General features: G+C 36.7%; 1 protein-coding gene across 1 annotated transcript; it reads right to left on the bottom strand.

The window, feature by feature from the left end:
• Nucleotides 1-1,587: 1,587 nt before the first annotated feature.
• LOC148040094 (nicotianamine synthase-like 5 protein) lies at nucleotides 1,588-3,214 on the bottom strand. The gene has a single exon (XM_087696602.1). The coding sequence runs from the start codon at nucleotides 3,170-3,172 to the stop codon at nucleotides 2,039-2,041; it is 1,134 nt and encodes a 377-aa protein (XP_087552728.1). The 5' UTR covers nucleotides 3,173-3,214; the 3' UTR covers nucleotides 1,588-2,038.
• Between the last annotated feature and the right edge of the window lie 13,115 nt (nucleotides 3,215-16,329).

Raw genomic sequence — 16,329 nt, 5'->3', positions numbered from 1 at the left:
GGCCCATATCCCATTGTGTTCCTCCTTGACAAATGTTCTCCTAGGGCCCTTCTTGGGAATGTTTAGTTCTATCTCTCCTTTTTGAGGTGTCTAAGATTGTAGAAAGATAATTGTTTTCTCATAATAAATATGTTGAATGTTACAAAATGACCAAAGGAAAAAGTATAAAATATTTACATCCATCAAATCTTCACCCTCAAATAGATGCAATCTCACTTCAATGAGATATTCTCAGTATGGGCGTATTTGAGGATGTTGTCTTCTCTTTTTGATAGGTCGTTCTCAACACCTAATTGGATATGGAACAAGATTTCAAAGTCTCGTCCATGTTCTTGGACACAAACATGGTATGAGACGCCAATGTGAAAGAAATCACTACTTTCATTATCTTTCCTTCAAAGTCTTATAATATTCATAAAGGATTTATCATTCTACATCAAACACACTTATGTGTATTTGTTGGTCTCTTGAGAAAGTATGTAGATTGCTACCATCATAGAATGATAAATAATATAGGTTAGCTAGTAAAAATTAGTTTTAATAGGCTAGCTTGTCCTTTCTTTTGATGGTTTTGCAAAATTTTCAAGTGCATAGTTTGAATATGCACTCATTAACTCGTTTTAACATGGCCGCGTCATTTTATATTTCCTTTGGTAGCATTCATATTGACTCACCTTCATTGCATTGCTTACATATAAATGAAAAGTTTTAAGAAGAAATATTTTAAAAATACATTGATTTGCATCTCATACTTTTGCTTGCTTTTGTAAACGTTAAATGTATATATTTGATACATAGTCTTCACCTTGAAGCACCATCTATCTCCAACCTTATTAATAATGGAATACATCCCAATACATGATGATTGGCTTATGTAAGACTACATTCTCTCATTTAGTATATCTTAGGTTTCACCACTTGGAAAGATCTCTCTTTTTTTAGAATTTCTAAACTTAGCAACTCCCTTTTGCACATTGCATGCTTTTCACTTGAATGGTCCTAAACTAATTAGCAACTCCCTTTCACACATTGCATGCTTTTCACTTGAATGGCCCCAAATTCTATAGTTCTAAAGACTATGATGTATTGTTTGTTTTTTGGGAGTGTTTCACTATATCTAGTTGATGCATGAATAGCTTGATTGATTGATTGATTGATTGATTGAGAGAGAGAGAGAGAGAGAGAGAGAGAGAGAGAGAGTGTGTGTGTGTGTGTGTAAACATCCTTTAGGACACCTCGAATGCATATAGGATAAAACAACACACATCAATATTTTGATTGATGTGGAGAGAGAGAGAGAGTTATATGTGTGGTATTACCGCTACCTCAAATACACATATCAAGATTAGAGAGAGAGAGAGAGAGAGAGAGAGAGAGAGAGAGAGAGAGAGAGAGAGAGAGTTATGTGTGTGGTATTACCGCTACCTCAAATACACATATCCGGATTTGAGTGAGAGAGAGAGAGAGAGAGAAAGTCTAACCATCATGGGCCTTCCTTTTCTTCAATCATATCCTTCTCTTTCTATTGTATTGTCCTTACACAAGTTAATCTTCGGTATAACCAACACATTAAGCACACCAAACGAGTTAACAAAATTTTACCCTTGTTAATATGAATGCTTGAAAGTAAAGCTAATCATGATCATTTGTGGAATTTTATGATTTTTCTCGATGGCGTAGTATGGGTATGAGCTATGTCCTTGACGAATGCGTTCAGAAAAGCTTATGTGATGATCAGTTTGGGATTTTTCTTGATGGCGTAATATTGGGGTATATGGGTCTTGACATTTACATTGTTCTTGATATAAAAATAGAGGGTTACAAGTTGTTTGCTACTATTCTTATAATTATGGAGGAGGAGGATGGTAGCGGTCGTGTTGCAATTCCATATTTGAGTACCAATGTGAGTACGTGAATAGGCCGTTCGAAGCGAGAGGCTGCGAGCGTGCGACGATATTATAGGGTAGTGTGGATCTCCCCAGACGTTACAGGGCGGTGAAGATCTCTTTACCTGGCGATGATAGCAGAGCTGACCACCTTATCTCTTCTTGGCGATGATGACAGTGTTGACCACCTCATCGGACGGGTGGAAGACAGAGAGGACATCGAAGCCGGGGGCCTGCAGGAGGTCCATGTCGACGATGGGGTAGAGGAAGGCGCGGGCGCCATGGGCCGACCTCACCACGAGGGTGGCCCCGGCTCGCATGTGGGCCCCCAGGTGGTCCAGAACCTCCGCCTTGGCCCGTCTGTCCAGCCCCACGAGGGCCGCCAGGAAGACCACGTCGTACTGGGCCAGCCGCTCCTTCGTCACCTCCATGATGTCGCACGTGTGGAAGGCCATGCGGGATGCCAGATCCGGATGGCCCCGCACCAGCGCACGTGCGAGGCCGTTGGCGCCGGGGTCCAGGTCGTAGTTGTCCAAGGAGGCCGTCGGCAGGTGGTGGAGGGCCAGGACGATGGAGCTGAGCGGCATCGGCCCGGAACCCACGAAGGCGACGTTTTTGATACTGTGAATATTCCTCGCCATCGTTGCGGGCGATGTCATCGCGGGGGCTATCGTCGCACCCGTCGGGTGACCGTGCGCCTGCGCCAGCAGCCTGAACTCTAGCTGCGCCAGCTTCTTATAGTTAACATAATAAGGAAACAGGCCCAGGTGCTTGTGGGACTCCGGCAGCGAACCTATCAGGCCCGAATAGTGGGTCTCCATCAACCCCTCCGCCCGCCCGCACAGCTCTATCAGGCTCGCCCTCACCTCCTGCACATCCGCCACCGCCATCGCCTCCTCCACCGCCTCCGCCCCCCTCCCCCCGGCCCATTCCTTCCTTATGCACACCCCCACCAGCTCGCTGAACAGCGCGTTGACCTTCTCTGAGGGCCTCAGATCCGGCAGCTGCGAGATCTCCCGGTGCAGGCTAGCAATCCTCTCCACTAAAACCTCCACCTCGGCTGCGATATTATCCTCCATGCAATATTCCTCATGATGATCATCGTCATCATCACTGCAGCTGGTCTTCAATGTACTCCACTTGATAAATTGATCCTGCAAGGGTGGGCTAGGCCCGGCCTTGAGCTGCTGCAGCGCCTGCACATGAAGATGAGCCGCGAAAGCGCAGGCGCAAGTGATGGAGCTAGCGATCGTGATGCCGTTTTCCTCCCTTCCCATAAGCACCATGTTGCCGTTGCAGTGGATGAGAGAGAGAGAGAGAGAGTGTGTGTGTGTGGGGGAGGGAGCTGGGGGAGTATTAGCTTTGGCTTGTGGAGAGCATGAGAGGCCACACGCCCGTTTTAAAGGCCAAGGGCACTCGTGGCGATGGTGTGAGAAGGTCGTGGCATTGGCCTCCCCCTTCAGCACGCAACTGCCCTCGTTAGGCACATGCTCACCACACGCCCTCCACACGCCCCTTTTCATAATACTTAATATATCAACCCTAGTCCTGTCCCCACCCACCCTACTCTTGTCCTCCCCACTCATAACAACTCCAAGCTCCTACTAACATCCCAACCTTTGTTAGCATGCTTATCATTCTGCTATGTAATGGCCTACCTTGTCCAAACTTTTAATAATCACTAGAGTTTGGAAAAATTGTAAGAGAGGTGTCATTAGCCCTCCTTAAGAAGCTTACGAAGAAAGAACCGATTTTCAAAGCTAGTGAGAAGCTCTTGAGAAAAGTTGTAGTTTGAATTTGGGATTATCCTCTTGTCTTTCCCACAAAGCATCTTTTCAAGATGAAGTTGCAAATATTAGTTGATAGAAATATCATTAATTATTTGCATTTTAAAAAGTCACTAGAATTATAGAGTCACTAGATATGTGGCATAATTAATATTTCATGTTTTACATTATTTGCATAAAACAATAATATTGAAAATGCATGATCTCTCTTTCTCTCTCTCTCTCTCTACACACACACACACACACACACACACACACACACACACACACACACACACACACACACACACACACACACACACACACACACACACACACACACACACACACACACACACACACACACACATGGATGAGCAATGCTCCAACATAGGAGGCCTCATGCAAACTTGTTTGGATCATCTCCATCCCTCCTCCATCCATGCTCATGAATTTCTTTTTTGGTAGCCCCATGGAAAACAAAAGAGAGAGTAGGATACCTTATAAGGTTTAAATTGTGTTTAATAGTCAAGTTTTATAGCTAGAAGTATTGAAAAATAGTTATATTTCCTAAGGTCAAGGTAAAATTTACTTGGCATTTCATACTATTTCTCCTCAAAACATATAGTTATTTGGTCAATGTTTTGCGAATCTTGGTCTCATTCACAACCAATGTAAGATTTCATGGCATCCATCTCTTACTTTAATGAACATAGCCTCTTAAACATTTCTCCTCATCAACACACAATTGATAAGCTAAATGAATATGTGAATTACCTTTTAGTCCCCCACGACTACAACTCTTAATGTATTAAAATTATTTCCCTCTACCATAGAGTACTAACGTTGGAAATACATCTCGATTTAGAATTTCCTACTCCAAGTTTTTGATGGTGTTGGTCCTTTAATGTTGCAAGTTGAATGTAAAATTATCATTAGGTAAGATAATGAGCCCTATATAAAATGCATCCTTGAATCCTCTCATGGTTTCAAATGCTACAAAACTAATTTGTATATAATCCTCTCATATAGCAAAGCCATACAATCAACCTCTTTATTTCACTAGCCCTCTTAAGTAAATTATACTAGATTGAATTACTTGTAAAAAGATACATGTGTATAGCTTCACTTGTAAGTAATTAAGTCTCAAGGAGCGTTAAGGAGACATTTAATTGTAATAACAATTTTACTATGACATACTATTGTCCTTCATATATTATTTTCCTAAGCTTGAAGTGATTGTGCTTAGACAATAGTGGTATATGATACATTGTTACAAATTCCTTAGTTTTCTAAGCTTCAAGTAATATTGACTAAATATAAGCCCTATGAAATCATGGGTGAGTTGATGCATAGATACTTTAGTATTTATTTACTTAACAAAAAATGTTATCCAACTTTGAAGCTTAAATCTTGCAACACAAACAACTCATCACATTGGCCCCACTTCTTGCAAAAGAAAGTTGAACCTTTAGAATATGTTTTGAGATTACATTGTTTAAGAAAATGAAATTCTTTGCTAGGCATGTATGCAACTTTATCAAGTAAAATTTTATTAAGGATAAGTATATACATCATCTCAAAAAGGATATCAAATAGGCAAAGGCATTGGCGTAGTTACAAAGATTTTCTAAGGCTTCTTAATGAAACTTGCAAATTGGAGAATGAAACTTGCAAATTGGAGATTTAGTCACCTTGGTCTCCATGCATTTTGAGAAATTTGACTATGAAATTGCATACAATCAAGCCATCCCTAAATCTTGACACAAACTTTTTTTATCTCATCAAAAGTACAAAAGATGTGAGAAATGGTTTCTTAAGCTCTTGTGCAAAGATAATGAGAAAATATTCTAGTACATTGTTAGAGCTTTGATAGTCATCCTTGGGTGTGGTATTTATTCATCAATGCTTGCCATGGGAACACATTAAGCTACCTCAAGGGTTTGCTCCTCCATACCAATTGCAGTCTTAATGATATGAATTCTAATCTTGGTTTTTGGAAAATTTTTTCACTAGAAATTTCAAAGCTCAGAGTAGTGCTAATAAGAAGGCTTGTGAAAGCCTTTCTTTTGACAATGCAAAGAGGTGTTCAAGAGTCAAATACCAAAGTCTTAGAGGAGTGAGGGATATTGATTCCAATTAAAGAAAGCCAGTCCTCCTTCATAGACTGTATCACAGTAAGGTTAGCCTACAACCTTTTCCCTTGCTGTTAAGCTAAAATCTTCTAGTGACCTCCTCTACATCCAATAAGTTTCATTCCAAAGGTCCTTCTACCTTTGAAGGCATTTTTGGTGGATAGTACTTGAGAGCTAGACTCTAATCTAGGGTTATTTTAGTAACTCATATGCAACAATTGGCTATTTTTCCAAAAAACTCTAATTACAATCCAAAAATTTAATGGGTTGAATAAATTTTTTTGAAAGAATATCCATCATGCTTTGAAATTTTTTGAAGTAGATATATATAACATTTGCACAATTTCTAGGAATATAATAAACCTAGATTGTATTTTAAGGTATGTCTTCAAGGATATACGAGGCAATCTAAATAACTTTTACTATGATGATTAATATGAAACTAAGATGATATTTATTTATTTACTTGAATTTTCATCCGTCTATTTGTTGCACAACAAGGATTTACTTTGCAAAAAGCACTAGATGTGACACTAGTAACATTATACCTTACTAGATAAATGGTAGGAAACTAATGTGCCTTGTGTTTCTAGTGTTATTGTAAAAAAATATTTATTTATTTATTTGCATTTTTATTTCTCTATTGAAAACATAATAGTGACTTACTATGCAAAATGTTACATGTGACAATGGTCGCATTTTAGTAGATATATGGCAAGAAATTAATGTGTCTTGGGTTTTTGATGAGAGTAGATTATTAGAAGATGCTAGGTAGATAAATTATTTTTATTAAAAAAATCACATCTTGATATGATAAAATTATTATTATTAGGATATTCTATTGCGTAAATTTAGGTATTATGGTCATATAAGCACATTGAGAGGGAAGCAATGGTGGGATATGAGGAAGAAGTTATGGAGTGCAAGAGGGTTGAGAGAGAGAAGAACACAAGAGAGTTATGTGGGTACAAAATGAATGGTACTCTTATTATTTGTTACCTTCACTTATAAATGATTATACAGTGTTTACTTATATAAGGGATGCCCACCCATCCAGCTATTGGCCATTGGCATTTATCCCAACAACCTCTCACTTGAAGACCAATGAACCTTTATGGAAGTATAAGAAGAAAGTGACGATACTATTCACTACCCATGAATGCTCTATAGTGTGCAAAGCACTCAAAAGGTAAACTCTTCATGAGAAGATTTGCATAGTTTTCGTCTACTACAAGTGATTAGGCTTGTAGGCACATGTATTGATGCATTTTTCAAACTATGAAAAAAAAAACTTGGGTGCACCTAATTTCATGTAGACTAATGAGTCATAAGCTTGGAGTGCTCGAGGGAGTGTAAGAGACATATTTTTTGAACTCTGAAAAAAACTTAGAGACATGTCTAATTTCGTGCAGACTCACTGAGATGCAAGCTTGGAGTGCTTGAGGGAGTGTAAAAGACCTATGATCTACACCTCTACAATCGTATTCGCATTCTAGGCTACTTGTATACAAATTGGGAAAGGTATACAAACTCTGCAACTGCCATCAGTTTGCAAATAGGTTGCAGGTTTTGGGTGTAGTATATAGTATTTGAATAGTATCAAACATTACAAGTGTTTCTCAAGGTATGCTTATGTATTGAGTTTAGTATGTGTGACAATTCACTTGAATTAGCAAATTGTTAATAAAAGTAGATTTTTGGATTTTGATGCATAATGTCTAAGGGATTTACTTAGATTATCAATAATAACCTTGACAAGCATAACTTCCATGCTTGGAAGTTTAGAATGATCCATTTCCTTATGGATAAAGGTTATTGGGATTACGTTGAAGGACATAATGCTTAGGCTCCAGAGTTACTAGAGGAAAATGCCATGCTTGAGTAGGCCACGATATTTTAGGAATGGAACCAAGGTACTGGGATTTCCATTAGTGTTTAAGACAATATGATTGTGCATATACAGGATGTAGATAGTCTTGCACAAGCATGGAATAACTTGGTTAAATTGTTTGGTACAAATACCGAGCTAAAAAGTTGTAGTTGAAGTTTGAGTTAAAATTTGCTAAGTGTGACAATTTGTTTATTTATGACTATGCATTCAAGGTTAAGAGGATTGTTGAAGCTCTTGGATCCATTAAATTGTAGGTCGATGATGATGATATAGTGATTACATGTTTGAATAGCTTGGGCAATGAGTTCTAGCAGTTACGAAACTCGATCAACACAAGATATACCATCCTTGATTTTGGAAATCTAATATCTATGTTGATATTAGAAGAGAAAAACTTGGGTCTTGCTGCATCTTTGTGTCTCATTAAGCAAGAATAACTTAGAATACTCGCTCTAGTCTATTACAAGAAGAGGTAGAGGTTGTAATGGTGGTTGTTATTATGGATAAAGCTAGGGGCAATCTCATGACTCATAGGAGCAATTACATATAGGTGGTAGAGACTAGTCTCAAGGCAAGGGGAGCCATAGAGGACATGGCAGACAGAATGCAGGTTATAATAATAGAGAATGCTATAATTGTGGTTAGAAAAGGCATATTTTATATGATTGTTTGAAAAATAGAAGAGGTGGAAATCGGAGAAATGCAGGGAGAAGACACTACAATGATAATGCATCTACCAGTAATCAAGTGGAAATCAGAGAAATCAGAGAAGACACTACAATGATAATGCATCTACCAGTAATCAAGTCGATAATGGGAAGTTGTTTGTTATGCAACATGTGATGAATGCGGTAATTGTAGATGCATCAACAGTAATGTTTGATGATATATGGTATGTGAATTTAGGTGCCTTTAACCATATGATGTCTCATGGAGAAAGGTTTAGAGAAATGAAAAATCTTGAAATGCACAGTTTTGTGAAAATAGGTAACATATAACACATCGTATTGCTCATATGGGGAGTGTCCCATTGTCTATATAGGATGAAAAAGTTAAGTGTTTGGCTAATGTGTTGCATGTGCCTAACATCACAAAGAACTTGGTTTTTTTTGGACAAATGGTCGAGTACATTACGATGAAAAATGTTTCAAAAATGACACTCATAAAAAAAAGATTAAGGTGCTAATTAGAAAAGGCTTTAGAGTAATAAACCATTTAAATTTGTTCATTTAGAAGTAATTAAAGAGGTTATTGAAGAGGTTAGCCATTAAAATTCCTTCATTTTTAAATCTATGTTAAGGGTCACCTTTTTAGTCATTTTTCTCTTAGAACTTGTGAAATTTTACATAGCTGAGATTTTTTCACCAAGACACATTTGTTTGTTCTTCCAAGATCATTTCTTGCACCATTCTCTGTTCTACACTTACCTTTCTTCTCTAGGATATTATCACTTGGTTGATTTTATTATGCAAAAATGTCTAGCAACACCTCTTCACGTAACACAAGCTTAAGTGTATGCAAATATAAACTTGCTATTCAAATAGATCCAATTTATTCATCTTAGAGAAGTATACATCATCGAGCATTGTTTAACAAGGATGAAGCTAATAGGTTATGGTTGGAAGGAAATAATCATATATATTTATGGATGGATGGAAATATCTATCCCAAAGACCCTTCAATAGGTAAGCCTCTTCTTTTTCTCAATATTCATGACTTCCTAAGATATGTTAGAGATAGTTGTGATGGAATGCTTGGGTATTGTATGCGATTACATTCTATATCTTTTATATGCACAAGTTAGATGCTTCAAATGGAAGAAGCATTAACAACTGCACAAAAAACTAATTCTAGGCTAACAAACAAGGTTGGCGTTCTAGAAAACACTAATAAGTCCTTGCAAGAAAAAAATAATATGCTTAAAGAAAACTCCAGTAGGGGTTAGAGAAAGAAAAGGACCGTTAAAAAGTATAACTGACTTGTGTAAACAAGTTTAAAAAAGGAGACAAAATCTTGTAAGAAAATTTATTTCTAATATTTTAGGCATTGATATCAAAGAGAATGAGGAGTGAAACACACTTTTAAAAGAAACTATGAATAAAAAAGATATCTTAAGGATTCTTGATCACCTAAAAATGTAGATTTGAGAGGTCAAACTTTGAAAGATTTAGTGAAAGACTTGAAAGGGACTATGAAATCAAATGAAGTAGTTGAGACATGTAACACTATAGGTATAAGTCATAGAGGTTATCATGCTCTCTTTAAGTTGTGGTTTAGAAACATTAGATATCATAGGATATGTGCATTTCGTTTATCTCGACCTCTTGCAATTTCAATTGCTATAGGGCAACCATGAAAAGTAGGTTTTTAAATGTGTTTGGGAAGTATGTTCATATTAAAGGGTCTATGCCCTATGAAAAATAGAAAACAAAAGCTATCTTTGAATACATTGCATTTTGAAATGGTTGTTCTCTCATATAGGTATTCCTGATATTATTAAGTCTCAAGGTGAAGGGGAAACATTAATAGTTAATGGGGTTGGTAGTTTCAACGTAGAATGGCATATCAATACTGACTTAAACATGTTCAAATGTATGCTTGGGATGGAAAGCATGTGATCTAAAGGCTAGAGTAATTAATGATAGTAAGAAGAGTCTTAACTAGAGAATTCATAGATTTAACAAAAAAACAAAAATAAGGAGGGCATATGGGATCTTATTCTTTTAATCTCTCTTAGGAATGTTCATATTTGTACTTTGCATACAAAGATGAGAATAATTGATAAGACTCTTAGATTAATTTTTGATTATGCATATTCAATTAAGCTAATATCCTTATCAGATGAGTGCATTGGATAAATGTGAGATATTACTCTCAAGAATGGGGTTTCATGGTGGGAGATAAGTTAGTTGAGAAAGGACCCAATAGCTTCAAGGAAAACAAGAGATGTCTCTATGGGAGGTGCAAAGGCTAGAAAATTTCTTAGAAATCACAATGGAAAACAAGTAAACGTGGTATGGAAGTGTTAGATAGAGTTGTGTGAGATTATGACAAATGTGACCAACAGACCCCGAGTAGCATTTTTGTGAATGGAGGTTTGGAGACTTATGGATATCTTTCTAAAATTGCTCAAGAAACAACAAACCTCGTTCATGTATCCAAAAGAGTACAAATCTTCAATTACAAATATTATTCAAGCAATATAGGAAGCATGGGGGGGAAAAGGATATTACTTTCTATTTGGTAAGATAGAGAAAGTGCTCAATCACGCATTTAAAAAAAAAAAAAAAGATAGAAACTAACTCTTGTTTCTTATATGATATAACACATTCTTCTAATTTATGGGCCTTACTTTGTGGAGGAGCGTGGACCATTAGCAACTTTCAGTAGCATTTTTCAAAATAAAAAAACAAATGATAGAAACTAACTCTTGTTTCTTATATGATATAACACATTCTTCTAATTTATAGGCCTTATTTTTTCGAGGAGCATGGATCATTAGCAACTTTCAGTAGTATCCAAGGAATGGAAAACACAAGACACAATAGAGGAGTAACAAAAAGCAATGCTCTTGAAGAGTTATTCAACTGTTTCTTTTGAAGATAACTTCAAAGATTGAAGAATACAACAAAGGTTTATGATATTTGAATATCCAAATACACAAATGGCTAGGTAGCTTGAAATAGCCTTTTCATCCTCTTCATCCTTGGGTATCTTTTCTCTGTAACACAAAAACTTTATCCTCTTATATCCAATAATGGATTTAATATCTGTCTATTGTGCTACCAAAGCATAAGAGGAGAATGCTAGAAAGTATCCAACTCTAGAGGCAGAGTAGCCAAGTGCATAGCCAAAAATTTGAATGGCCATTGTCTTTTCAAGAAACATTACTTTGCAGGAATTATATTGTAATCATGAGTAGCCAAGAACCTTGTAAGATATTTTACACAAAGAATGGCCATGAGGCCTCCTTTGAGAAAGTGCTATGTAAGATAAAAAAACTATGAGGATCAATTCTAGCAAGATAGTATTCAAGTGCAACATCCTTGATAGAGCCACCACTGATTCTTGATCCTTTGCCTCTTCCCAAGAAATTATCATAATCTACAATATCCAATTGGAGAAAAAAATATAAGAAGAAAAGGACATGTGAGAAAAGGAAATGCAAAATATCTCTAGATATTCATGAAAAAGAAATTATAAAGCATTACCACTTGATTCTCATCATTCTCTACTTTACTTGGGAACTTATGGAGCAAAAGGACGTGGATGAGGATTCAACACCAACAACAAGGATTGAATTATATGTCATTACTATGGTAAGATTGGCCATATAGGTAAGGAATATTTTTACAAGAAAAGAGCACAATAGGTGCAAAATGATCACCACCAAAATTGGCTCATGAATGAAAAAGATAAAGAAGATGCTTCTGCTACTAACAACAATTCTAACAGACTATTTTGAAGAATTTTCCATTGTGTCCTTCCCTTAGTGGATAATGTGCTTTTCCATAGTGGATCTTTATTTCCCTTATTGGATTTTCTTTGTAAAAAACCCTTGCTAAAGATGTAAAGTTTCAAGCTTTAACTTGACTAGGCTGCCTATGAGCTAGTCTCCCAGGCCATGTCATCATGTAAGGGGGGCAAAAGCCAGCAAGTGTAGGAAATCATCATTTAAGGGGGGGTGTTGGAAGATAAAAAAATGATGTATGATCTAGCTAGAGATGCTATGTATCCCATAAGCGCCGTGAGAAGAGTGGAACAAATCAAAGGCTATATAAGCATGTACGTGGCTCCCATTTCAATGCAATGCTATTGTATGTACTTTGTACTTCCAATCTCTGTCCTTGTCATGTCCTACTCAAGATTGTGTTTATAAGTCCAAGCACTTAATCTTGGAGCCTAATTTACTTGAGTAACAACCATTGTCTCTTGTCTTAGATGTCATCATGGTTCTAGTCTTTGCCTTCCGAGCTCCATAACCAACCAGTTCAACATCCGTGTTTCTGAACAGTTGTGAGGTGTATGCAAACCAACTTCGACTACATTCAATTCCTTGCATATGAATTCATCAATAACACACAAATTTGCATATGCACAACGTTTCATGCATTGAAATCCCCCAACAATAGAAATTTCCTAGACCAAAGAATCTCACTATATCCTCCTACAATGGCATATCTGGTGAGTCTATGAGTATATTGTAACATATATATTTTGAAGTCTATGGATACTTACACTTATTTGAACAAGGCACATAACATGGCCAAAATAACCTAAATCCCATAATGCATGTGGGGCCATTTTGACAACCCTTGATTACATCCCTATGCATTGGAGAGAGAGAGAGAGAGAGAGAGAGAGAGAGAGAGAGAGAGAGAGAGAGAGAGAGAGAGAGAGAGAGAGAGAGAGAGAGAGAGAGAGAGAGAGAGAGAGAGAGAGAGAGAGAGAGAGAGAGAGAGAGAGAGAGAGAGAGAGAGAGAGAGAGAGAGAGAGAGAGAGAGAGAGAGAGAGAGAGAGAGAGAGAACTTCATTACATATTTGGGCTTGGATAGTGTAGTAGATTAGACTTGGATGATGTAGTAGTAGAATTGGATGATGTAGTAGAATTGGAATTGGGAATGTGTTATAAAGATAACCTTGAGATCTGACACAAGTATTCCTTCTAGTGCCACTGTCAATATAGTGGGTTATTGGAGAATGCTAATGGAGAGGTGGCAAAGATCCTCATCAAGTAAGTTGTGAAATAGGAAATAAATAATTATAATATTGGATTAACTAAATTTAGATGTTGTATGTATATATGAATAGTAGAGTGTTATTTGCACTTGCAATTAATGGATGTGGTAGTTAGAGAATGTAGAGAGCCTATAAAGGCTTACAATATGGATAGTAGGTAGAAGTGTTAAGAAACATGCAACACTATTATGGGTAATGCTAAAAAAGGGTATTTTGACTCCTAGTTGAATGAGAATCTTGCTACATAATGCTTTATGTTTCTAGGCCCTTGTGATCTCCTCCATTATCTTAATATGGTTATTATCAACATGGATTACTGGCACAATTAATTTTGCAATATTGAGAGCTATCTAACCAATGTACTTACTACTTATTTCCAAACTCCAACACTCTTTGAGGTGCCTTCAAGAAATACTAAGGATAGTTGTGGATGCTTATTGAATAACAAGGCAACAAGGATTGTGGAACACAAAACATTATGTAGCAAGATTATCATTCATCTAAGAAACATGCTATCAATCCTAGCATATTGTTGTCATAGAGGCTTAGTCTTTTAGATTTTTTAATATCAAGAATTGCTTAACCAACCTATGTATACTTAGTACTACTGATACTTGTGTTTGTTGAGGTATCCTAAGTGGGTTTTTAAAAGTACTCAAGGACCATATTTTGCCTATCCCAAATACCATATCACATGATTAGGATGGGACACCCAAGGTCCAATGGAGTCATTTTTGTCTTATAGAAGTACTTTACAAGTGAAGAGAATTTGAGTGAATGCATCGAGAAAGAAGATAAATAATTGAGTATTAACCATATCGGTTAGCATATTATTAAGTATAGAACACTGATCTATTGGTTGGTAGCTTGATGGTAACAGTCTCTACTTTTGACTCCTATTTTTCCTTCATAATCACGTTCTTCAATTTTTCTTAAAATATAAACTAGCCAATCTCGTGTAGATTCATAATAGCCTTTGAGATTTTTTCAACTTCAATAAGTAATGATAATTGAAACTTTAAAAGACATTCTATATACTTTTCCATGCTACATTTTTCCTAATCGAGAATAGGTAACATGACTGAAACAACCCATACCTTACAGTGTGCATGGGGCCATTTTGATGATCCAGATTCTATCCCTGCACACCATAGGGTTGGGATGAGAGAGAGAGAGAGAGAGAGAGAGAGAGAGAGAGAGAGAGAGAGAGAGAGAGAGAGAGAGAGAGAGAGAGAGAGAGAGGGGAGGGGGAGGGGGAGGGGGAGGGGGAGGGGGAGGGGGAGCGAGAGAGAGAGAGAGAGAGAGAGAGAGAGAGAGAGAGAGAGAGAGAGAGAGAGAGAGAGAGAGAGAGAGAGAGAGAGAGAGAGAGAGAGAGAGAGAGAGAGAGAGAGAGAGAGAGAGAGAGAGAGAGAGAGAGAGCTCCATCACATACCTAGGCTTAGATGATGTAATAGACTAGATGATATAGCAATAGACTTGGATTTTGTAGTAGACTAGAACTTCATCACACTAAAAGAATACGACTACACTTGGAGAAAATATAGTTTCATGAGTTAAAATTTGATATGGAAGGCTAATACTAGTAGAAATAAGATAATTCTTGATATAGAATTTTTTGGGTGGAGCTTTTGACCATTTCAAGGCCATAAATGAGCTCAAAAGGCCATTTTAATCATTTTGACTAGATGGTTCCGTTCTAAGCCTTAGAGTGAAAGTTAAGGCCCTTCTATGACCAATCTAGCTTAGTTAATTTGGTCATGTCCATGTTGTAGGGTCTGAGTCAAACCACACCATAAAAAATGCCATAACTTTTAAAGCTTGAAATGGGATCTTGGTTATACTCAAATGATTGAAATGGGCATCTAGACTCACCTATGGCATTAGAATGATCAAAATCCTCACCAAATATTTCTAATAGTGTCTACCTTGCATCTCAAATTTTGGCTCATGATACTAATTTTTTCTCCAAGTATTAATGTAATCATGTTCCTTATATATTGTAACATTAGCTTTAAAAATTATCATTTTCTCCAAGTAATTGATGAAACTAGTATATAGAGGAAATAAGAGTTATTGCAAAAGCCTCGAAGAACCCTAGCATAAAGGAAAATGATATTGGATAAGAAATTGTCAATAGAGAGGAATTCCTAGACAAGAAGTTGTTTTTCTTTCTTTATAAAAATGGAAAACCAATTGCTTTAACAATATCTGCAAAATCTTCAATATACCATGCAACACATAGTATATCATCTTGTCAAACAGTTAGTAGAAATATTGGCCATAAATACTTTTGTAGGTAAAATCCAATTGTGAGAGGTTTCATTGTTTGCAAGTGCCACTTTTGCTCAAATTAGGTAGTATTAATTTGTCTAATGGATATAAGATGCTAGAAAATTGAATGTGTATTGTGTATTTATCATATTTGCTATTTGAGATTATTTTACTTATTCATATACCATTCAAAATTATATCAATATATAGTAAAATGTCTTTAAATATGCCATATATAAAGAAATTGTGCTATTTTTCATATGAATCTATGGCGCACTAAGAGGCTATTTGACAATATTGGATTGCCCCCTACTAGATTATAAAGTTCGGGTCCGTTTCAAGTCTTGATTTTGCTAATTTACCCTGTGTATAGATGTTTTTTTGCAATTATGTTCAAATGTAGGTCCTAGAGGATAAGAAAGATAGCAACCACACCATTTGGTCATATAAAGCCTCTAGAAAATCTTGATATTAGAGAAGAGATAGGAGTTCATGTAGAGGCCTCAGAGGACCCTATCATATAGGTCAATCATGTTAGAGAAAAAAATTTCAATGAAGAGTAATCCCTTGTTAAGTTTCCATTTATGGATGAGTTTTCTTAGTTAAATATAACTAAAGGTTGGAGATGTTTTAAAGCTTGC

The sequence above is a fragment of the Lygodium microphyllum genome, chromosome 2 (genome assembly GCF_053477565.2).
Source record: "Lygodium microphyllum isolate KBCC chromosome 2, Lygodium_microphyllum_v1.1.10, whole genome shotgun sequence".
Taxonomy (NCBI): domain Eukaryota; kingdom Viridiplantae; phylum Streptophyta; class Polypodiopsida; order Schizaeales; family Lygodiaceae; genus Lygodium; species Lygodium microphyllum.
Note: the sequence above shows the minus strand (reverse complement) of the source record. Positions and strands in the feature narration are given on the sequence as shown.

Excerpts from the sequence above, each read along its gene's own strand:
- LOC148040094 (XM_087696602.1), bottom strand. The coding sequence starts at position 3,172 with ATGGTGCTTATGGGAAGGGAGGAAAACGGCATCACGATCGCTAGCTCC.